This window comes from Silene latifolia, chromosome 7, assembly GCF_048544455.1.
Source record: "Silene latifolia isolate original U9 population chromosome 7, ASM4854445v1, whole genome shotgun sequence".
Classification (NCBI taxonomy): domain Eukaryota; kingdom Viridiplantae; phylum Streptophyta; class Magnoliopsida; order Caryophyllales; family Caryophyllaceae; genus Silene; species Silene latifolia.
Window position 1 is genome coordinate 120,032,981 of NC_133532.1, and position 24,808 is coordinate 120,057,788.

The 24,808-nt window shown below is 42.0% G+C and overlaps 1 protein-coding gene across 1 annotated transcript; it reads right to left on the minus strand.

Moving 5' to 3' along the window:
• Positions 1-7,942: 7,942 nt before the first annotated feature.
• LOC141592767 (cytochrome P450 710A11-like) lies at positions 7,943-9,877 on the minus strand. The gene has a single exon (XM_074413577.1). The coding sequence runs from the start codon at positions 9,701-9,703 to the stop codon at positions 8,135-8,137; it is 1,569 nt and encodes a 522-aa protein (XP_074269678.1). The 5' UTR covers positions 9,704-9,877; the 3' UTR covers positions 7,943-8,134.
• Positions 9,878-24,808: the final 14,931 nt, after the last annotated feature.

Genomic DNA, 24,808 nt, shown 5'->3' on the forward strand with positions numbered 1-24,808 from the left:
TTTATCGATTTCAAAGCGTTTATTTTCATGCTGAATAATTTTTTATAAATTTAAGATAATAAGATAAAATAAATTCATTTAGATTTGAGATTGAAGGGTTATTCACTTATTCGGAGGGGAAGGAGCATCGGAATTTAAGTGATTGGGGTGAATTTAAAATCCATCGAGTTTCTAGTTTTAAATCAAAATTGCTCAAGTATATGTCCGTATGTTAACTACGGAGTATATTTTATTGTTAGATAATAATTTTAAATTTTATATGATTCATATTTCTTATCGAAATGATGCCGAAACTAAATGAGTCAAATTTCCGTTAAAAAAATTTCGTTTACAATATAGAAACAGTAGCTGATCTTGGAACAAATGATAAGAAGGCCAAGATTTAACTATTAACTTTGCATGTCAATATCTATTATTTAATCAATGAGTCAAGGAGGCCAGATGATAATATTACATAGAAATATGAAACGGATGGGTAACATACCCCGTCCGAGTCTCGATATAACTAGGAACAACATTGTATAGAAAGTTCTAAATTTTTTAAAAATAGTGTAAAAGTTTCATATTATACGTTTTTTAGGAAGAAAGTCTAGACCATTTCGACTAAATGGTCCAGTATCCGGACTTCTAGAATCTAGAGGTACAAGATGGACAAAATTGACAAAACTTTTCCAATTAATTAATCGAATGATAATAAGCCACGTGGATATGAATTTCTTCGATTAGGGAGGCTGGATACAAGTTCTAGAATGGCCGGTGTACACTGTACAGTCAACGTGCTTAAAAAAACGTGCTATCCAAAATCCATACTATCATTCCAGGTTGGATTGATAGAAACCTTTTTTTTTTTTTTGAAAAAAAAAAAAAAAAAAAAGATAGAACAATTACGCAAAAAAAACGACCCTCCCTTCCAAGTGTTGATTAATTACATGTATCGGATCATAATATTGGGACGGGTTAGATTAAGATAGTATAATCATATCGAATTTAAAGCTTAATGTCATTGATTAGATCGTAAGGGATTCATTATATAGTTTTTATCAAATTTTATGAAAGGTTTATGTTTAGGTAATGAATATTTCTAGTTCAAACCATTGTGTCAAATTGTTTGTTTGAGACTTGATTGTAGGAGTCTAAATCACGTTTTAGACCTAGTAATGGGTTAACCAGGTTGGGTTTGAGTTGAGTTTATTTGGAACGACTCATTTAGGTTTGAATGAATTCAAGTCAGATCATTCGAGTTTAGTCCTTTCAAGTATGTCACTATTTATTTAAGGATAACTAGTTTAGATCCCGTGCAAATGCACGGTATTTTAGATTGTAATATATAGAAAAATGAGCATTATTAATAATTACACTTTAAATTTACGGTTAAAGTGTACAATATTGATGTGTTCTATTTATTATTAAGATAGAAAATGGAAAACTTGAGGACAAGTTTACATATGAAAAATCAAAATATCATTACATTTACCAATTTTAATAAATATTGTGTATTTGCGTTGTATTTTAGGGAGATTTTCGTATTTTATAAAATTACACTAATTAGTATTTCGGCGATATATTTTTCAAATGAGAGATCGAAGATATTTGTGAAGGAGAAAATTCTTTAATATAATAATTAAAATATATTTATGGTTAAAATGTGATACTAATAATAATATGAGTAAAATATATAGTAATCTTACAAACTGACATATATCATGGAATATAGCATACGTAAAATATATGGTGGTCTAAAGTATTTAAATGTAATATATTTCTCTACAAATATTGCGAAATAAGAATTATAAAGTAGGCTAGCATTTGTATAGAATAAACAAAAGTTTAAGCCCAATATTGGAGAATAACCAAACCTATTTACTATTAAGGCTCAATTTGTAGTTGAAGGTGATTTGAGCGGGAAAATTCCTAATTTCACCTATTCTTTTAGTAAATAGAGGATGGTCCGTTAGTAACAATAAAAATGCAGGTTGGGTCATATTGATTTCAGATACGAGTCAAGATTGAGTCCTCATTTTGGGTGTCGAGTCAGATTATTCAGGCGGAGTTAATTTTACAATGTTCGGAAAGAAATGGAATTCATTTTACAAATTTAATGTAATTTATCTTAAATTAGTTGGAACACATGTAAATATGTAACTCAGGTATGAAATAGTAGTACATTACACAATAGAATCATAAGCATAAATTGACTTAGTAATTTCTTTGTGGTAACTAAAAATCTACGGTAAGTCTTGCTTAGGCTCCGTTTGGCAGTACACTTCAGGTACCTGATTTGCCTCAATAAAGACGGATACTATTCGTCTTAAGATTAAAACAAGTAAAATACTATCACATGGTGGTAAATTTGTATTAAAGACAAAATTTTTGACATTTTCTAGACAACATATTACTCCCCTCCATTTAACTTTATCACCCCACTTCTCTAATATATGTGAGAAGTATTATATTGGAGCGAAGTCATAAAAATTGAATAGAGAAAGTATATAATTTGATATGTTTGATCTGTTAAAAACTTAAAACAAATCATGCCGATAAAATCATTAACGAACTTGAATTATTTTACACTTTTGCATGTCTAACTCGAAACGATTCAATTTCCGTTTCTAAGGTCCAATCAACTCAAACAGCTTTATCAATAAATCAATAAAATAAGATGATTTTTTTCAAAACTAAGAGAGGTCAATCCTCTCAATAGTTGCAGCTTGATCTTTGCTCTGTCCCCCCTGCTCTGTTTGGCTCTCCCCTGCAGGTACCTGATCAGCGTTGGGAATCATAGCAGCATCACCACCAGACTTCTGTGCCACAGCCTCCTCAACGGCGTTCATCCCAGAGATTAGGGTTCAGCAAAAAATCCAATTATCCGAACTGATCTGATATCCGATCCAAAAAAGTGGATATCTGATCCAAAAAGCAGTTCGGATCGGATATCCGATCCAAAACTTACGGATACGGATCAAATATCGTATAGTAGTTTAAAAATTTTCAGATATCGGATATACGATAATTTATTAGATTTATGACTACATATGATTTATTACCACTAGATTTTATTCTAGTCCAATGTCCAAAAAGAAATTAGCCGGGATGTAAAAGTAAGGAAGATTTAGAGTCAATTATTGTAAAAAGTTTACATTGAAAATCGATTTTTAAGATAAAGAAAAATACAGAGAAAGTAATAGTCTTGAAATCGGATTGGATAACGGATATATGGATATCCGATCCGAAATTTTCGGATGCTAAAAATCGTATATCCGAATGTTTCGGATCAGATATTGGATAATGAAATTTGTGAGTTTCGGATACGTATATCCAATCCGAAATCGGTTTCGGATCGGATCCTACCAAAGATAGCTCCAGAGGCATCCATGGCAAGGATCTTAGGCACAGGCTTAACAACCTCGGCCATAGGGGGCATAGAGCGCTCAGATCCATACCATCGGGGAAAGCACGAGCAAACTCTTTCATCTCCTCCTCCAAGTTCCAGGTGGTGTACCTCCCCTCGGTATAGGCCCTGATCCAGTCAATCCTCCCCTTGAAGGCAATGAAGGCTTCCACATTTCTGGTCAGTTCAGCCATCTCCTCAGCACGAGCCTCGGCCTTTGGCAGCCCAGCAGTCAGAACACGATTAGCCTCCTGAGTACTGCCAACTGGTCGTTAGCCACCTCTCTCTCCTTTTTGGTTGAATAAAGCTGCTCCCTCAACTTGGCACAGGTAGCCGAAAGCTCTTTGTTCTTTTCCACTGCAGCCAGGCACTCGGTCTTAGCCCTCTTCAACATATTACGAAGATACAGAGAAGATTGCAGAGCCTGTGGCAAGAGGAAAGTAGTTAGGGGAGCGAAGAGCAGCAGGATGGTAATAAAAACGAAAGAGAGAAAGGCAGAGCAGGTTTACAGCGAAACTCTGTTCAGGAGCTAGATCAACCATCTCTTGAGGGTTTGTCTCATCGAAGATCTGGAAGCAGGCAGGCATCAGGAGGCGCTCCATCAAAGGCCAGTAAGCGATGTGTTCCGCATCGCCATACCCAGCAGGGAGGCGAATCAGGTGGTCGTCAGCATGAGGAGGGGAGCCAGGGGCACGAGAAATAGGTGTAACCTCCATCGGCTCAGGAGCAGGCGAAGGGGTAGACCTTCTCTTTGAGAAAGCGGGAGACGAATGAGGAGTAAATAAAGGGGAGTTGAGATTTAAATGAGGGTTTATGGGGAGTGGAGAAGCGTGTGAAAAAAAGTTGCTCAACGATACACTACAATTTCCCGCTCAAGGGTAGAAGACGACTTTCGCGAAAAATTGGAGGCAAATTGTTAGGCCCATTTTCTGACTCTGGGCCGAATTCAGGAGAGCAGGCTTGGGGGCAACGTGGCCCATGTGTGATAAGGGGCAATGAGGAGCCTGATTTGGGTTGGTGTGTCGACAGGCCCAAGTACGGAATAAAAGAGTCATGGGTATCGACAAATCCGGAGTCTTGTGGAGCAAGTAAAGGAACCCTAGTTGAGATGCTCCCCTGTATAAGCCATCAAGCGCAAGACCTAAGATCCATTTAGTGATACACGCAAGAAACCCTTAAATACTCAAACACACCTCCGTTTAGCTTCGTCCTCCATTGTAACTCCCAATTCAATTATAGTGCAAATTTTGGTGGGATTCCGTCTCCCCCCGCGGTTGTTTCCCACATCGTGTTTTTCGCGTCACCAAAATTTCTTGCGTCAGTCGTTAATACTTAGCTAAATATCGTACGCAAATCATAACAAAACCTAAACAAATAATCAATCGTAAATTGTTATATTGATTAGGCATTAAGACCACTTTAACCCTATTTGGTAGAAATATACCAAAACAAGGAAGTACTTGTATGTAATTTGATATGTATTTGATTTGTTATAAACTTAAAACAAATCATACCCGAACATGAATTATTTTACACTTTTGCATGTCTAACTCGAAACGATTCAATTTCCGTTTTTAAGGTCCAATCAACTCAAACAGCTTTATCAATAAATCAATAAAATAAAATATAAAAATGGTCCAAACAATATAGAATTGGACAACAAACATACAGCCAAGCTTTTCTCCGAGCTTTCACATCAACTGTACTGCTTTTCCACTTCCCCTTGCATTAATTTCATCAAATTATATGGTTTCTTTTTGTTTCCTCCACTCAAATACCCAAAATCCATCAATCTCTCCCTCCTCATAATTACAAGTATTTCCTATCACAAAATCTAATTGAAGACGACATGTATCCGTCACTCTACACTTTGGAGTGACGGATACCATTTTCTCTCACAAATGATCCAAATAAAGGAGAGAGGGAAGCACATGGGAGTGCCCCCACCTTGCCCCCCTATTCATTTTATGAGTGGCATTATCCGTCACTTACTCCGACCCGTCTTCAGCAAGACTAACTGTTTCCTCATTTATTTACTTTTATTATTCTTTATTATGAGAGATAATTTTAAATAAAAGATGAATAAATAATTAAATTGTGAAAAAATATGGATTTTTTTAAAATATCCAAAATACATAATTTAGGATAAAATGTACTCCCATCCCATTAGATAGTTCACAATTGTTTTATACGTGATTATTAAGGTAAAAAGAGAGGAATAAATTCGCAATTATTAAAAAAAATTAGAAGCAACTTGAAATAAGGAGAAATGTAATGATCCCCACCTAATATGGGTTAGTTTATTTGCTAAAAATGTAAAGTGTAAACTATTGACTAAACATCCAAAAAAAGGAAAGTGTAAATTATTCATCGGGACAAAATAGAGTATATCGTTAATATTTGTATTGGGACAGACGTGAAAAAAAGGGCAAAGTATATGTTATTTTAATCATAAGTGTTGGAAAAGACCCAAATAATAAGTGAGACCTGACTAAATTGATCCAAACTTGAGTCGATAGACCAGACTCGTAAGGTGAAAGCAACTCGACATGAAATGAGTCAATGACCCGACATGAAGTGACACAAAATGACCTAGTAGATTCAAAATGACATATAATCAAACGACTCAGAATAACCCGACATAAAATGACCTGGCCCAAAAATGACCGGTCCGATATAACTGACTCAAACCAACTCAAATGACCGATTTACCAGGTCAATCCACGGTAAATGAAATTGTCCTTGATGTAATAATGTGTTAATTATGTGGACAATAAATGTTATTGACCACAGTAAATGTGGTAAAAGAACACAAATTTTTGTTTGTGACGGCACATATCCGTCATTTTTGAGTGACGGATACCATTTTATCTCACAAAGTACCCACTTTTTCTCTCTCTGCAACACTATTTATGTGGTCTCCTTTCTCCACTAACCCATTTTGTTACCATTTTAACTCACAAAATATCCGCCACAAATGGTAACCCGTCACAAGGGAGACCAATTGGTAAAAGTAAGCGAGAGTATCCAAGTCACGAATTCCAAAAAGGTATCTGGACAAATTTATTACAGCGTAACGCCACGCAGAATTCCCAATAAAAGAGTTTATAAAAAGACACACAAAGTGAGTCAGTGACATACACCAAAAGACAGACAGCTTGTCTCAACAACGACAGCCGACGATACTAGAAAATGCATGAGACGAGTTTGTTATGTAAGACGGTTCTATTTTGTAAAACAGCAAGTCTTGCTATAGACGGATAATAGCAAGAGACGGGTTAAATATCCTTAAAGTGGTGACATTTTTTGGGCCCCACTATGCAAGTTGTTGTTTGTCTTATGCATAATGTGGTATGTTACTTGACCCGTCTTTTGTTATAGACGGATAGTTGCCTGTCTATAATGAGATTTTGTGTTTGTAAAAAGATAACTTATTTATTACGATTAGTTTTGCTATAAACGGGTATATTCGTCTATTGCTATAGACGGGTTAAATACAATCAAAGTGATGACATTTTTTACCCCCACCATCCCACTTGTTGTTTGTCTTATTAGGAAAATGATATTGTATTTGGTCGTCTTTTATTATAGACGGATAATGTCCGTCTATAATGAAAATTTGTGTATTTATTAATAGAAAATAAATTGTTTCTTTAAAAATGAACTGTCTCATCGTATAACTCGGTCTTATTTTATACTGTAATGTGTCCTAGAAAATAGAAAATCAAGCTCACCCACCTATGTAAATGTACCGTGAATGACTCTTTACATAAAATAAAGCGTCTTGCTTGTAAAAAGCTAATTCCGTCACAAACTTGTGACCTCTCACAAAAAGGGAGAGAGGACAAGGTGGGGCACCCACCATGTGCTTCCCACTCACCTCTCAATGGGCATTTTGTGAGAGAAAACGGTATCTATCGCCCGTCTTCAATGAGATTTTGTGTACATAAAAGGCAATCAATACCCAAAAATTGATTTGCATGATTTCATAATCATCATCACTTAAAATCTACACTTTTACAACTAATTACACACTAGCAAATACGGAGTACTATTATTTGAGGTATGTATTAGGCTCTCTCACATGTGAAATCAATCACTTACTTAAAGTTAAATAAGACCATTATATATAATTAACGATTTTTCAAATGGTAGTAGTAACTAAGGCTCTGATAGATAGAAGTTGAACTAAACATAACAGAATGACACTAAACTGAACTGAATAAAACTTAACTAAAATGAGCTGAAATTAAGCTCGAAAAAACAGCGCCCAATACCTTACTGAATAAAATCTCACAAGTCAGAAAGCCGTTTATATTCGCTTATTAGTTATTAGTCTATTCATATGCGTAGACATCACAAAGCCGTTTATACTGCTAATTAGTCTATTACTCTATTCATATGAATAGACGAGTAGTTCATATTCTCCGTTTTTCATTACTCGCGTACTCTTATGTTTTTCCGCCGATTTATGACTACTTTTTTTTGCCATCCCAGTTACTTCTTGTGCCAGAGTACAACAATTCAATGGCGCAATTACTCCAAAAACTTCGATGATAACCAAACGACATTGCTACCTTTAATAAATTCATAAATTTCAATTTGAATGATTCATTTACATGTCCACGCAATCAACCAATCACGCACACGCAAACACACACATAAACAATTTAACTGAAAAATAAATTAAAAAATCAATGAAAAAAAAAAAAAAAACTAAAACGAGGGGCAATATCGTCCATTTCACTACTCAAGTCCCAATTGAGAGAGAGAAAGAGAAGGAAAATTGCACCTCTTTGACAAAAATACCCTGCAGTCATCCTTAGGACAAATAGTCGGACAAAACTCGAAATCGTCACACCCGTCCGATTTAACCCGATTAAAATCAATCAACGTCGCGAATAAAGCGATGAATAACACGAGCAAATTAAGCGCGTAACGCTGTCCAACACATTGATGCGCACCCGCACCAAACACTAAGAAATTCCTTTTATAAACCTGGTCTTCCCTCCGGTCCTCTAAATAAAACCTGTCCGGGTCAAACCGGTTCGGTTCGGTAAACCCTTGAAAACTCGACTCATAAACCGATGGAAAGACAATACTACCCTTCGGGATAGTATACCCCTCGGTCAGCTGGAATTCCTCAACAGCCACGTGAGGCACGAGCGTGGCAGGGGCCCGTATCCGGACAATCTCACGTGCGACTGCCTGCGTGTATTTCAACATCGCCAGCTGGTCGGCCGTGATTGGAGTGTTGGATTCGGGTTTCCACACACTCGCGACTTCCTCACGCACCCTGCGGAGGACGTCGGGGTGCGTATCGAGTAAAGTAACGGCCCATAGTAATGATGACGTGGACGCATCTTGTGCAGCGAACAGGAAGTCGAACATATGGTTCCCTATCTCCCTGTCGCTACAATTAGGAGGCGGGTGCGCTAACGCATCCGCCTCCGAAATATTATTTTCCCTCTCCTCTCTTACCATATCTTGCATCCAGAAATCAATCATACATTTCGGTTCGACCTTTTCAGAATACATTTTCCTCTTACTCTCTTTTACGCACCCGGTCAACGCCGTAACCAGCCGGTCTACCGCAAGCCGGGCGTTTCTAAACGCGAAACCGGGTAAATCAATCGGAAGCGCTAACAAACCGACATTGAAATAGCTATAATCTTCCTTGAACCGCTCACGAGCCGGTTTACTCAAATACGGACCGGCAAATATATTCTGAGACGTCTCCAGGTTCATATCTCGAGCAAAAAACCGTAACGCGACCGGGTTTTTCGGGTTTTCCGAGCTTATTTCCAACCATTGACTCAAATGCTTGAGAATTACAGCCTGTTGGATTAATGTATAAGTCGAAAGCGCTTTTGGGGTGAAGTTAGGAGCCATTCGACGACGAATATCCTTATGTTCTTGACCAAACAAATAGATAATGTTATGTTTACCGAAGAGTTTCTTTCCGAATGGATGCCCGACGAGTTGAAACGCGTCGGGCCGAACATTCGCAAAGATTTTGTGACTCATTTCAGAATCCCGTAAAAAAACCATAAACTTACCAATAACATAATTAGCCGAAACCCCAAGCTGGGACGACTTAGCATAATCCGCTTGGTCGTCCCAGAATTTTTGCGGGTTTCGGACTAATGATAATACATTTCCCACAAAAGGGAAGACGTAACTTGGTCCAGTTAATATGGATTTCTTTTTAAGGTATGAGATTTGTTCAAAAAGAAGAAGTAATGCGATTATTGTGAAAATATATGGAGTTGAATATTGCAGGATTTCATGGATTTGTGATGTGATTATGTTCATGATTATGATTTATGATGATTAAGAACTTTATGAGAAGAATTGCATGTGTGATGTGTGAGTGGGAAGAGAGATGAGATAAAGTGGAAAAAGTGTGAGGAAGATGGAGATTGGAGAAGAGGAGACGGGTGAGTAAAGGAGGTGGGTAGTTATATAGAAAAGAGAGTTGATTAAATTGGATAAAAATTGAAGACAATGAACCAAGTTTAATAAATGGTTCAGACTTTCAGGTGAACTTGGACTCTATTTTAGGTGATTTTTAGTTTAGAAGTTGGTCGGTCAGTTCGGGTTGGGTTTGCAAGTATTCGAGTTAGCGGGTTAGTGGCGGAAGTGGACACGCGGGTCGTTGGGCTGACAAGTCTTGGAACGATCCATCACAACACGGGATTGGCATGGCATGCCTTCGGCCTTGCTTAGGCGGAAGTTTGAAAAAAAAAAGACCGTGCCTTACCCAAGAATGGCACAAGTCTAGACCTGGCAAATCGGGTTAACGGGTCGGGTTTTGGCCGAGTTCGGGTCGGACTATTTCGGGTTTCTCAAATTTTCGGGTTAGCTCGGGTCGGGCCGGGTCATTTCGGATTCAAGGTCTTTTTTGGGTTTATTGGTCGGGTCTGTTTCGGGTCAATCAGGTCGGATTGTTTTGGGTCGGGTCATTTTCGGGTCAATGATTAAGAGAGAAAAAGTAATTTCAAGTCTTTTGGGGTCAATCAAAGTTATATTTTGTCGGGTCATTTTCGGGTTTAATGGTTTCGGGTCGGGCATGCATTTCGGATCGGGTTATTACGTGTCCCCAAAGCTCGAGTCATTTTCGGTCGGGTCGTGTCAATTAGGGCTTCGGGTACGGCAGTTCGGGTCGATTTCGGGTCTCGGGTCAACCTTTTCGGGTCGGATCAATCGAGTCGTGTTGATTTTGCCAATTCTAGGCACAACACACTTTGGCACATCTATACACGCTTAAAATACGAAAAAACAAGGGTAAAATGGATGATTTGCATGGGCACGACGCACGCCATGGGCCATGCTGAGCCGCCATTTCCATTTCACAAGCACGACATATCACGAAGTCCACCTTCCCGTATCTGGGCCGTGTCATTTTCTTCTTCTACCACGGTAAGCCGGGCACGAGGCCGGCCCAGCCCACTTCCATCCCTAGATCGGGTGGTTGGGGGTATTTTAAGTTCATATTTTTTTCGAGTCTATTATTATTAAGTTTATTAGGAGAAAATGGTCAACACAATAAACATTTGGGCCGGGTCATATTTATTTGGGTTGATTTGGGGTTACAGACTTAGACTCTGTTTGGCAAGATATTTCAGGTACCTAATTTGGTCAAAGTAACTTATTTGACCAAAATTTCGGTTACCTTATTTTTTTTGTAAGCGTTTGGCAAATAGCTTATTCAACCAAATAAGATACCTGAAATGAAATGCTACCTAAAGTAGCATTTAAGATCTCAGGTGTCTGCTTTGATTTGATTTTCCTTTTTTACTCTTTAAATAATTAGCATATCCTTTTACGTCATTTCATCAAAATCAATTACATTTCTTTCCAGTTAGTTTGCCAAATATGTTTTTTTATATAATCAACTTCCTTATTAGTTTCTAATTTTAGATACCTTATATGTTACCTTTTTAGGTTTCAGTTAGATTTTCAGTTTTCAGCTACCTTTTCAGGTTTCAGCTACCTTTTCAGTTAGTTTTACCAAACAGAATCTTAGAGGTCAAGCTTGGATATTCAATTCGGGAGTCGAGTAATTCAGGCCGAGGCAATTATACCAGGTCTATTCCTTATGTTCAAATTATTTTTTAAAATGTTTATCTTTGGTTAAAATACTCCTCATAATAAATAAATACGGAGTAATAAAAAAAAAGATAAATAAATGAATGAGAGAACACAAATTCTCATTTGTAACAGACATATTCGTCTCAATCTTGAGACATGTCAAATACTAACCATGTGGGCAGATAAGACAAAAGTAGAGTACCTAGGGAGTAACATTCTGTTTTGTGTTATCTACTTATTTAGGTAGTACTTCACTCGTCGCAAGTTTGTGACGGAGATATACCCGTTACAAGGAAGATTTGCTGATAAAACAAAAGTAAATAGTTAGCAGATTATTTGTTATTCCTTCCGCCCAAAAATTATTTTATTTTTATTTTGTGATTTATTATTAAACAGCTAATTATTTATACTTGGTATTTTTTTGTGGAAAAATTCTTGTGTCCTTCGGGAGTATCGTCCTCCTTATACCTAAAACTAATCCACCAAATATAGGTGTAAGATGTATGATTCTCCCGGAAAACACAAGAATTTTTCTTTTTTTTGTGAGCTATCTTATGTGATACAGTACCAATTTACTTTTTACTACACATTAAAAAAAAAAAAGGTTATTTCACTTTTGACCTAAGCTAACCACTATCTATCATGAATGATCACATTTTTTCGGTCACCTCTTACAACTATCTTCAGAAAAAAGTCAATAACTACGGTTGAGAAAAATATTGATTTTCTTGAAGGTCGTACAACTGTCTTTTGTACACAAAGTACAAAGTACGCATAACTTTATGTAGACCGTAGAAGTATTTCCTAAACTATGTGCCTGGCTGCCCAAGTAGTTCGTGGCTTTGTGTTATTTATCTAATCTTGTCAACTTTAAATCATTTTTAGTCTAAAATTCTAAATATATGTAGACACAAATAGGATCATATAATATATGATTTATTCGGTCAATATTCTTTTATTGGTATATTCTTAGTATCATAGTGATGACATTCCTTTAAATACCAAGTTTTCATTTTACAATTTCGAAAATGGGTTGTATTCCAACTCTTATACATTTTAATAACATACTAGTATAGACCCGTGCCAAAAAAAAAAAAATAGTATAAACCCGTGCAAATATATGCATGGTATTTGTAAAGTTTTTTTTTAATGTATTATTTATGAAATTTAATTTAATAGTTCATTTATTTTACATGTTTCTCATCCTTAAATTTTGATTTGAGAAAAAAAATTAAAATTGTAATAAATTATGAAATGAATATTTTAATGAAATTAATGATTACTAATAACATATTTTTAGCAGCAACTTTTTATCATAAAAAATTAATAAATTTTTATCATAAAGTTCTTTAAATGAGTTATCTTAACACCGAGGGGGTGAAATATTGAATGTTATAAATTGTTCCGGGTGTAATTCCAGAGCAGTTATTTGTTACCACCCGTGCTTGTAGAATGACGTCTTTGGTTGGCTTCTCCTTTCGGTCTCCTGAAACAGTGAACAAACTGAGGGCTCGGCTTTGGACCGAGCGAACTCACTCCGACGCTCAAGTCAGTAACTTAGAGAGGTAAGTTGTGGTTACTTGGCGAGGTATGTATTGTAGAGAGATAAGGAAGATATTACCAGATAAATAGTGATTCTTAGGTTCAATTGTGGATCCTTTCCTCAATGATAGTTGAGGAGTATTTATAGACTTTCACCTTTTGTCACGTAGTGGCCAAGTGGCCAAGTGGCTAGCAGGTGGAAAGACTGAGCTACCCTCGGCCGAGGGGCCATGGCAGGCCGACGTGCCCAGTTGACTCGCCGCCGAGGGGTCTTGGATATGAGTTCGCGGATGTGTGCCCCGGCTAGCTAGTTACTCCGACCGGGACCCAAGAGACAGGCCGACAGGCTGCGTCGGTTAGGCTGTCTAAGTCGTTGACTTGCTGTGGATATCTTTGACCTTGCTCAATATGTTGACTTGGTCAGAGGGTGCAGAATATGCCCCATCAATTTGCCCCCAGCGTAGTCTATGCCGTGGTATGGGCTCCGATGTATGTTGCGCGTATATTCTGCGTAAGACAAAATAATTCTGCCCCGGCTTCTTCTACCTCGGCGTGGCTCTGCTTAGGCCGTACCATATCCCCCCCTCCACATGGATGTGTAATGGACATCAGATGTGGAAAAGAAAGTGGTGCTGGCCGAGACCGAGGTTGTGAGCGCCGTGTGCTTTTGATTGCCCCCAGCCGGTGTTGACAAGCTTGGTTGATCATGTGGCCGGCGGAGAACAGATACTTAGGATTTTGTTGAGGAAGGTGAATGGGCAGAGAGATTTGAAGGGGCGTGTTGAAGACGCTTGGTCACTGTTGCACTGATTGACATTCAACTGTTGCAACGATTGACATTCCGTGGTTGCATGTCCGACACGTGTCTGTTCGCTGATTGGCTGACGTTTCATGGGCTGTGCCCTGATTGGTCCTTCTTCATGGGCTTTCCTCTATAAATAGGGTACTTAGTCCCTGAAATTGGCCACCAATTTCATTCTCTCTAAAATTTTTCTCTCTCCAAATTTCCAAGGGCTTCTCTCTTTTCTAGTCTTCAGTGTCGTTACTTCGGCTAGTGTTTTTCTTCAAGGTAAACAAACAAACTTTTCTCGATCTCTTATTTTGTTAAATAATTGTTGCTACCATGTCTTCTACTGAGGCCGGACCTAGTAACCGTGCGCCGGGGGGTTCCCTGTCGCGTCTGGATGAAGAGGAGGCACTGCCCGCCGTCCCGCTAAGGTCCGGGGGTCCTAGGTCTCCTTCTCCCGAGGTCGACCAAAAAGTTTTGGAGGACTGGGAGGATGATGATGATGATGATGACGGTGACGATGACGGTGATGATGTTGGGAGGACTCGCCCTAATGAGGGGAGGCAGTACGTCATGGATCATGGCGACGCTTGTAAGGCCGGCCCTGACCGTGCTCGGACCCACAAATTCGCCAGTTGTTCCGGCGAAACATTCTTCGAAGGCCATTTCTACTTCGGCAGGGGATACAAAATTGTTGTCCCTGAGGAGGGTCAGGCCGTCTGTTGCCCTCCACCGGGTTGCATCGGCGTATATATCCGGCACTTGGAGTACGGGCTCCGGTTTCCGCTGAACGAATATGTTATGGCCATTATTAGAGCCATGAACGTCGCCGTGGCCCAACTTCACCCCTTGGCTATCAGGACCATAATCGGCTTTGTCTGGCTCTGTCTCTTTAAGGGGGAGGTCCCAACGGTTAATTTATTCCGTCGGCTTCACCACCTTCGGCCGTCATTTCCTGGTCGCGTCGGATGGTACAGCGTGCAGATGGAGCCGGGTTACGTCTCCGTTGATAAGCTTACTTCCTGCAAAGACTGGAAGGATCGGTGGGTGTACGTTGAGGTGCCGGATGACTATCCGCTGCCCCGGTCCTTTCAGCACCAAGTTAATTTGCGGTGCGAGACTAAGGCGGAGCATGACAGATGAGTCACCCGGCATAAGCTCAAGATGGACGCCGACAAGGTCCCTCTTACTGCGGATGAGAGGCTGGCGATGAGGCTTTTTGAGGTGGACAAGAGTGGGCTCCCGAAAAGATGGATTCCCCCGACGCAGATCATTCTTCAGGATGAGCTGCTCTGCCATGTCGGCCTCATACCGGCCCTAGCACAGGGTGAGTGGGGTCGGTGTGAGGCCCACCTCTGCCCTCAATGTTTCTGCTTCTTGAACTTTGATTTATTTCTTCTACTTAACTCTTGCTTTGTTTCCTTTGCAGACCACTTTGGACCGGACTTGTCTGAGGATATCCTACGGAGAATGGGGCTGCACAAGGACAAGACCGTTGCTGATTTGCACCCTAAGGCTCTGGCCCGTGATCGCAGAACGTCGCCGAATGATCTCATGGTCAGCAGCTGAAGGGCTTGAATGTGGAGGCAGCCCAGGCGAAGGTTGCTAGTAATATGCCGCGCCGGACGCGGAAAACGAAGTCTTCGGCGGCGGCGGCGTCGACATCAGTTCCACCTCCCATCCCTCCCGTCCAGAAGGAGACGGTGGTGATTGTTGACATTACTAATGGGGAGGACTCCGATGCGGAGGGATCTCCCCTTGTCCTTAAGAGGAAAAGGTCTACCCCTGCTGCTGCCGCTGTTGCCGCTGCTGCTACCGAGGGCGGCAAGGAAATGGACCCTCCGATCAAGAAGTCCAAGCCTGGTACTGATCTATCCTATGACTCAGACTTAGCCGGCTCATTGGGCGTTCCTGATGACAGGCTTTCTGGTTTATCCATGAATGTTGACATGGATGATTTGATTGAATTTTTTGTAGATCAACCGCTGCCGTCCACCGGGCACAATGTTGAACGGCGTGCCGAGGGGAAAGCTGCGCAAGCAAGTGGTCAAGATGCCACCGTTGTCACCTCCTTCCCGAAGCCTACCCCCCTTCAGATTAAGTCGGAGGGCCTAGGTTTGATCAGGTTACTGGCGAAGTGGGCTGATACGGCCGGTGCTCTTATTATGGAGCAAGAGAAGACCATGGCTGAAGCTGCACCACAGCTTGAGAGGCTAAGGCTTGAACTCGACGCGGCCAACAAGGAGGCTAAGAGGGCCAAGGCTGAGGCAGAGGAGGCAGTCCGTGCCGAGAGAAAACTCAGGGAGGACGCTGAAAAGGAGGTCCTTGCTGAGAGAGCCAAGGCCGAGGCTGCGGCGGCTGAAGCTTGTAAGCTGCGGGAGATGCGTGACCTCGTTCAGAAGCACGCCGACCTTTACCTTACGCAGAGGAACGAATTTAGGGGCTTGTTCCAGGCCCAGGGGAAGGTGGTCCGGAACAAGGATGCTATCATCGCCCAAAGGGAGGAGGACATTGAGAAACTCCAAACCGTTCTCCTCCCTAATATGTGCGCCCAATACCGGGACCTGGCCGAAGAGGCTGCCAGGGAAGTGATTGAGGAGCTCTTCCCTCTTGATGGCTCCTTTCCGTGGGACAAATTTGACGAGCTGTTTGATGACAAGCTCGAAGCTAAGGAGGAAGCCGCGAAGGAGAAGGCCAAGGAGGAGGTAAGGATGAAGAAGGAAGAAGAGGTGGCCGCGGAGAGGGCAGCCCTTGCTGAGAAGACTAGGGCGGCCAAGGAGGAGGCTGAGAGGCCAAGGGCATCTGAGGCTGCTGAGGAAGCTGAGACTGCCAAGACAGCTTCTGGGTCGCCCATCAGAGATGGTGCCGCTACCGCTGCTGATGGTAAGCAGCAACAGGCATAGGGAGACGGGCGGTCGTCACCAGGCTCACCCGGCGTCTCGGATAGCTGTAGCTGTTCGGGAGCCAATTATTAGGCCTTTCCTCCCTGCCATCTTTTGGCGCTTAAATGATACGTCTGTAACTTTTTGATTTTCTTTTCCTTATATTTTGTACAACTTTGGTAGGTTGTGTTTTGGCTTATCCCTATGGGGACGGCCGTCGTCTGTATTTTCCTCACTTGTAACCCGTTATCATTTTTAATAAGAGTTCGCTTATTTTGCCTCTGGCTTGGCCGAGGTCCTTTCTTGTCTTCGTCTGAGTTGTCTTCTTACGTTATTAATTGAGCGCTTCTTTTGCTTCTACCTCGGTCTGGTCGAGGCAGTTAGAATGCGTGTCTCAACTGTGTTTAACGTTCCTGAGGCATGCTGATCGCTTTTGCGAGTATCAGTAGACGCTGGTAGTGGCTGCCGTGGCGTCTACCTCTTGGAGTGGCTGCTGCGGCGTCTTCCTCTTGGGGTGACTGCCGTAGCGTCTGCTTCTTGATAGTGACTGCCGTGGCGTCTACCTCTTGGAGTGACTGCTGCGGCGTCTACCTCTTAGGGTGACTGCCGTAGCGTCTACTTCTATGGGTGACTGCGACGGCGCCTGCTTCTTGATAGTGACTGCCGTGGCGTCTACCACTTGGAGTGACTGCCGTGGCGTCTACCTCTTGGGGTGACTGCTGTGGCGTCTACTTCTTGGGGTGACTGCGACGACACCTGCTTCTTGATAGCGACTATGGGGGGAAACGAACACTTTGATGGAAAACTTGGGACCATTCTTCATTAGAAATAAACATGCGTCGGGGTGCCCACAGTTGTCTCGGGCACCTCCGCCGCTATACAAAATTTTTCCGAGATTGTCCGTCCCAATGGCTTATCAAAGGCGCACCCTCCATGTCTGTCAGCCGGTGTGTCTTGAGAGAGCGTCGGACCTGGAAATGTACTGTATCTGGAAGGACTTTAATTTGGCGGTGTCGGCTTTTATCCTTTCCAGGTATCTTCCCATCCCATCGTCTCGAGCCTCATACTCTCCCCTGATTCGGTTGGCCACCAATAGTGAGCATGTTTTTACCACGACGTGCTCCGCCCCGGCAGCCCTAGCAAACTCGACTCCCTTTATCACTGCCTCGTGTTCGGATCCGTTGTCTGAGGCCGAGAAGGTAAATTTCAAGGCGTGCTTAAACACGTCCCCGTTTGGGCTGGTGATAAGGATGCCGGCTCCTGAGCTGTTCGCCGTAGGGGGCCCGTCGATGTTATTTCCCATATGCTTAGGGATGCGGTTCTTCTTGGTCGGTCGGGGTTCCTCCAACCATGCCGACGTTGGTATTCATCGGGTCTTCCTCCTGCTGCAAGGATGGGCTCTTCCCCTTCTCTGACTACTTCGCCACTTTGAGGGATTGCATGTTGCACCCTCTGGCGGATATCTGGGTGTTGACCACCTCGTCCTTCTCGTTCTTGGAGACGAGCTTATGCGCTTCCCCGGTCCGAGACATACATCGGTCGGGGCCCGGATGGACATTCTTGCGTCGGCCTCGCTCCGAGTGACTCGGCCTATGAGAACGTTGTAGGCGGACGAGCCGTCGATGACCACGAACTCACCTAGGATATTCTTGGCCGCATCTCCTTCGCCGAACATCACTGGCAGTCTGATTGACCCCAGGGGTACCAGGCCGGCCGGAGAAACCGTACGGGATTGGTGCGAGGGCTCAAGTCTTCAATCTTCGGTAGAGCCCCCGAAAGCACTCCCCGAACATAATGTTCGTGTAGGCGCTGTGTCAATCGGGCACCTCTTGACAAGGTGGTTGGCTATGTCCAAGTGGACTACAAGTGGGTCGGTGTGAGGGGCGATGACTCCCTCGTAGTCCTTCTTCCCAATGGTTATATCGGGGATGTTGGAAGCGGTGGCGCTTGTTTTGGGCACAAAGTTGATGGCCCGATACGGCTCGTTCAGTCTGCCGTTTGTGCCCATGAGCGGACCCACCGTTCTCGTTGCCCCCGATGACAACATTGATTACTCCTATCCGTTCGAAGACGGATTTTTTACTCGAGCCGCTGGCGTCAGTCTTTTGGCCTTTGGCGACATACTTGTCAAGGCTCCTCTTCCGGATCAGCTCTTCGATGGCATTCTTCAGATGCCGGCAGTTGTCAGTAAGGTGACCGGTGTGGCCGTGGTACTCACAGTACTGACTCGTGTCACCGTCCCCCTTCGGCTTGGGGGGCCTTTCCCACTTCTGGCCCTCGCCCTTGCTCAGGGCGAAGACCTCGGCGGCAGACACAACCAGGGGGGTGTGGTCATTGTACCGCCTTTGGTGGTACGTTCCCGAACTCCCCCCGGCGCCCGTCGAACTCTGCTTTCTGGCAGATCTGTCAGACCGTGACCTATTATCGTCACGGCGTCTTTCGTCCGGGTTGTCCTCCCGGCGTCCCTTTCTCTCTGAGTGCCCGGCCTCGCTGGGGCCTACCCAGGTTTTGTGGTAGTCCTCCACTTTTATGGCTTGATCGGCCATCTTCCTGGCGGAGTCCAGGTTCAGGCCGCCACACTTGATGAGCTCATTTTTTAGGTCTCCTCTCGGGAGGCCTTTCATCAGCGCGAAGGCTGCTAGTTCGCTGTTCAGCTCACGAATCTGCTGAACCTTGGCGTCGAACCTCTTCACGTAACTCCGGAGAGACTCGCCTCCCTCCTGTATGATAGTCAGGAGGTCCGAGGTCTCCACGGCCTTCCTCTTGTTGCAAGAATACTGGACTAGGAATGTGTCCTTCAGGTCGGCGTAACAGTATACCGACCCGTCGGGTAGCCCCTTGTACCAACTTTGTGCCATCCCATGCAGTGTCGTTGGGAAGACTCGGCACCAAACCTCATCGGGTTGCTCCCATACCGACATGTGAGACTCGTAAGCCTCAACGTGGTCGGTTGGGTCGCCTTCTCCTTTGTATGCTATGGGTGGCAACTTTAGCTTAGTCGGCACCGGGGTCTCTAAGACGTAGGTGCTGAGGGGCTGTCTGACCACGTGTCGAACGACACGCGGCGATCGACTCCTCGCACCCCTAGTCCGACTCCTCTCCCCGTGGCGGGAAGGGCTTCTTCTCCGACTCTGGTGAGTCGGGCTTCTTCCCCGACTCTGGTAAGTCGGGCTTCTTCTCCGACTCAGGTAAGTCGGACTTCTTTCACTCCTCTGGGGAATGCCTCGTCGGCGCTGCGGCGACGCCGTCCTCCCGTGAGTGCGGGAAGGACTTAGGTCTGCCACTAGCGCTCTGGGCTCCCCCGGCGTCTTGACAGGGCCAGCTTCTTCCAGTGCTCCGTTCAAGTCTCTTGGAGTCACATTATGGGCCCTGGTCTCCTGTACATGTTCCGCCGCTCTTGTCGGTGTGACAGTGTGAGCCGGCGTACTACTAATTAGTTCCAGGAGCGCTTGGTTTCTTTCGACCACATGTCCCATGATGGTGACCTGGTCGGCGGGCAGCGGCGTATCTGGTATTATTGACATCCTGTACTCCGGCTGAATTACTAGGCCGGTGGAGGGCTGCGCAACACCAGAATTGTGGACGGTATCCTCACGGTGGAATTCGGTTTCGTCAGTCACGAATACCTCTTGTTGTTTTGACATCTTCTTAGCTTTTTGGGTGGGTTTTTTTTTTTTTTTTTTTTTTGGGAATGAATGTGACTAGCTTCTAGTATCTTTCCCCACAGACGGCGCCAATTGTTCCTGTGTAATTCCCGGAAAGCGATTATTTGTTACCACCCGTGCTTGTAGAATGACGTCTTTGGTTGGCTTCTCCTTTCGGTCTCCTGAAACAGTGAACAAACTGAGGGCTCGGCTTTGGACCGAGCGAACTCACTCCGACGCTCAAGTCAGTAACTTAGAGAGGTAAGTTGTGGTTACTTGGCGAGGTATGTATTGTAGAGAGATAAGGAAGATATAATCAGATGAATAGTGATTCTTAGGTTCAATTGTGGATCCTTTCCTCAATGATAGTTGAGGAGTATTTATAGACTTTCACCTTTTGTCACGTAGTGGCCAAGTGGCTAGCAGGTGGAAAGACTGAGCTACCCTCGGCCGAGGGGCCATGGCAGGCCGACGTGCCCAGTTGACTCGCCGCCGAGGGGTCTTGGATATGAGTTCGCGGATGTGTGCCCCGGCTGGCTAGTTACCCCGGCCGGGACCCAAGAGACAGGCCGACAGGCTGCGTCGGTTAGGCTGTCTAAGTCGTTGACTTGCTGTGGATATCTTTGACCTTGCTCAATATGTTGACTTGGTCAGAGGGTGCAGAATATGCCCCATCATAAATATTTAAATCTAAAAGTAGTATGTCTATTTGTAATTCACCATACGTCCATACCTACAGCTAAGGGTGCCCAAAAAGTGGTCCGGACCGATAAACCGGACCGACCGGTCCAGACCGGATACATACCGGTCCGGTCTCCGGGTCCTAAAAAATATGGTGACCGGTCTACGGTCCGGTCCACATTAAAAAAAATAACTTAATTTGCCTTGTAAAGTGATACCGGTCCTGTCCAAACCCGGTAAAAACCGGACCTAATGGGTTCCGGTCCGGTCCCCGATCTTGGGTTTGGTGGTTAGCCGGTCCGCGGGTTCATCTAGTCCAGTCTGGTCCGGTCGGTCCGGTTTTGGACCGGTGAACACCCCTACCTACAGTACATGCTAAAACTACCAACCTCTATTATAGGAAATATGTTTTAGGCGGGTAAATATGAAGTTTTCCTATTCTTTTAGTAAATAGCGGATTGGTTCGAGTTATCTTTTTATAACAAAGAAAATAAGGTAAAAAAAAACGTATATATGGCAAGCAAATAACTGAGATATAGAGTTTATTATCTAAAAATGTAAGTCCTTGTTATTTTGGACTTAATTTCAACCCATTCCAGTTCAGCTCTATTCAGGCTATGTTTGGTAAAACTACACCTTGTAAAACGGGTCAACGGGTCGGGTTTGGGTCGGGTCAATTCGGGTCGGGTCAGTTCGGGTCTCTCATTGAGTTTGGGTTAATTCGGGTGGAGACGGGTCTTTTCGGGTTTCGGGTCTGTTTTGGGTTTGTTGCCGAGTCTGTTTCGGGTCAAGCGGCCCGAGCTGTTGCGGGTCAGGTCATTTTCGGGTCAATGAATAATAGAGAAATAGTCATTTCAAGTCTTTTCGATTCAATTAGAGTTATATTTTGTCAGGTTATTTTCGGGTTTGGTGGGTTTGGATCGGGACATTTTCGGGTCAAGAAAACTCGGGTCATGTTCGGGTCAATTCGGGTTTTCGGGGCACATTCGGGTGATGTAATTCGGGTCACTTCGGGTCTCGGGTCAGTATTTTCGGGTTGGGTTACTTTTGACAGATCTAGGTAAAACTAACTAAAAAGGTACCTGAAACCTGAAAAGGTACATGAAAACTAAAAAGTTAACTGAAACCTGAAAAGCTAGCTGAAAATTAAGAGTTGATAAGGTAAATGATTACATGGAAAAAAGTAGTGTTTGGTAAATTAACTGAAAAGATAGCTTATTTTGATGAAATGACGAAAAAGGATATAATAACTATTTAATATTATAAATTGAAGAGGCAAAAAGAGAATATAAAATAGGATCAGGTACCTGAAATTCCAAATGCTACTCTAGGTAGCATTTCATTTCAGGTAGCTTATTTGGACAAATAAGTTATCTGTCAAACACTTGCAAAAATATAAGCTACCTGAAATTTTGGTCAAATAAGCTATTTTGACCAAATAATGTACCTGAAATGCTCTGTCAAACAGAGCCTCAGTTTGTCATATGTCATTGGCTAATATAATATTTAGAAAAATGATAAACTTCAATTTGTAACAATTTTTTTAGTGAATAGATCATTTTATTAATAAAAGTCATACAACATTTATAACATATAGTATCAAATTTGATGGGATATAAATCTATAGAAATCAAATCAAATAAATTCTCTTTCAAATAAAGATTTCTAAGCTTTATTTGCTCTCATTCTGTACATCCTCTACCATATACTCCCTCCTATTCCGCCTAATGTTCCCCTTTCTCTAATATATGTGATGAGTATTATAATGAAAGGGAAATATTAGACTGAATAGGAGAGAATAGTTGTTTAATGACACAACTGTTAGCAGGAGGGTCATCGAATCTTCTAAAATTTTGAAAAGAATAAATTTCATCTAACCTAACAGATGAACATTCCAATTTGTAACAACTTTGTTGTTAATGGTCAATATTTTTTCAAAAATGAAAATAAAATTCAACATGTAATTTGTAATAATTGTATTGAGTAATGTGTAATCTAATTCTCAATTCCTAAATTAATACCTTATATAGAAGGTATTAAAAGGGTTGTATTTAACATTACCTATATTTTAATAATTCATACACAAATTATCATTTAAGACCGAAAAATCCTTCTTTTGCTAATATTTAAGTATTACAGTTTTAAAAGAGACTTATTGATAGTCCATATTAGTCACTCTATGTGTCATAATTTTTGTATGGAGGAGCTAATGACCCTCTATAATACACATCGGGTATGCGGTACTTGTGTTAGTTGTGTATAATGGATCCCCTTGTCATAAAAGTGGTTGCACCTTTGTATTTTTGTATGCACAAATGAGCTAATGCCTAATGCTGTTGTTGTGCATGTCATTATACAATATATACAGTAAATTGTTCAAGGCTAAATTATTAAAGCAATCACATTGTATTTTTAATTTTTTTTAAACAAATTAAAACCTGGCCAACGACTGGCAAAATCGGTGTTGTTTACCTACCAAATCATCAAATGAATATAAGTGAGATGGTCATAACTCATAAGTATGGTCTACTTATCAATGGTATGGATATGGAAACAATTTTAATTACACTAAACTCATCCAAATTCTGGCAACATAAATTGAATTGTTTTAAACGAAGTTAACATTGTTTAACTACTAAATTACTGTACCAAGTTCATACTAACCAGGGTTGACCGACTTGACACCAATGATAAAGAGTCTATCTTTTGATCTTGAAGTAAAAGATTTGATTCTTTTTTTTTCTTTGGTACATAAGAAAGGCAAGTCCTAAAACTAAGTAATAACGGTACGAAGTAAAACAACTCCTAGAGCATCTTCCCTAAGAACTGAACATAGAGCGGACGGAGGCACTGATAAAACTGTAATAAAAGACGATGAACCAATTCCTTGATTGACGAGTCAATCTGCAGCGCGATTGGCTTCTCTATAAGTGTGCTCAATATGAACTGACCATCCAACGTCTAACTTGATGAACTCCTTAGAGCGAATAACAAGAGGACGAGTTAGGGGTTTGATTCTCATTGAGTTAAAATATAGCTCTGTTGGTAAGCAATATATAAACATCACTGTAAGCCCTCAAAGAGGCCGTTGGTCTGCACTGACCTTAAATTGAATAAGGCCTTCGTACCAAAAATAAAATAAATTGAATAAGGCCTAATGTTAATTAACTACTCTAGTACTCTATTACGGAGTAATTTAAAACCAAACACCTCATTTACATTTTTATAGCAAAATTTGTTACTAATACTTAAGTCTTCCTTAAGAAAGACCATTTCCGTCTTAAGGTTTAAAACGAGGAAATGTGACCTATATACAATAAAATGTTACTACTTCTTAATAAAAAAAGTTATTGAAACAACAATTTTAGCTCTAACAGTAACTATAACATTTTGTCGTTAAATTGTCATTTTTTAAGACATTTTACGTGTCTAAAACCTTAAGCCGAAATGGCCATTTTACATGGGAATTTGTGATTGAAGTTTACCTCTGGAAACCAAACCAAGTGTTTTGATTTTGAAGAAAATGAGTACATAAGATTACTGTTAGCTACTTACTCCACAATAAGATATCATCCACGGTCCACCATTCCACCCATCAAATATGTATACCCTACAAGGATATTGCCTTTACGTAACAATAGCCAACCTGTTCATCAGTCCACACTTCACTACGAGTAGTAGAGCCTCATTTGGTAAAAAAAATCGATTGAAAAGTCGCGACTAAAACCCGAAAAGAAAAGGTCACTAAACCTAATAACGTGATCGAAATTAAAAAGTAAGACTGAAAAGA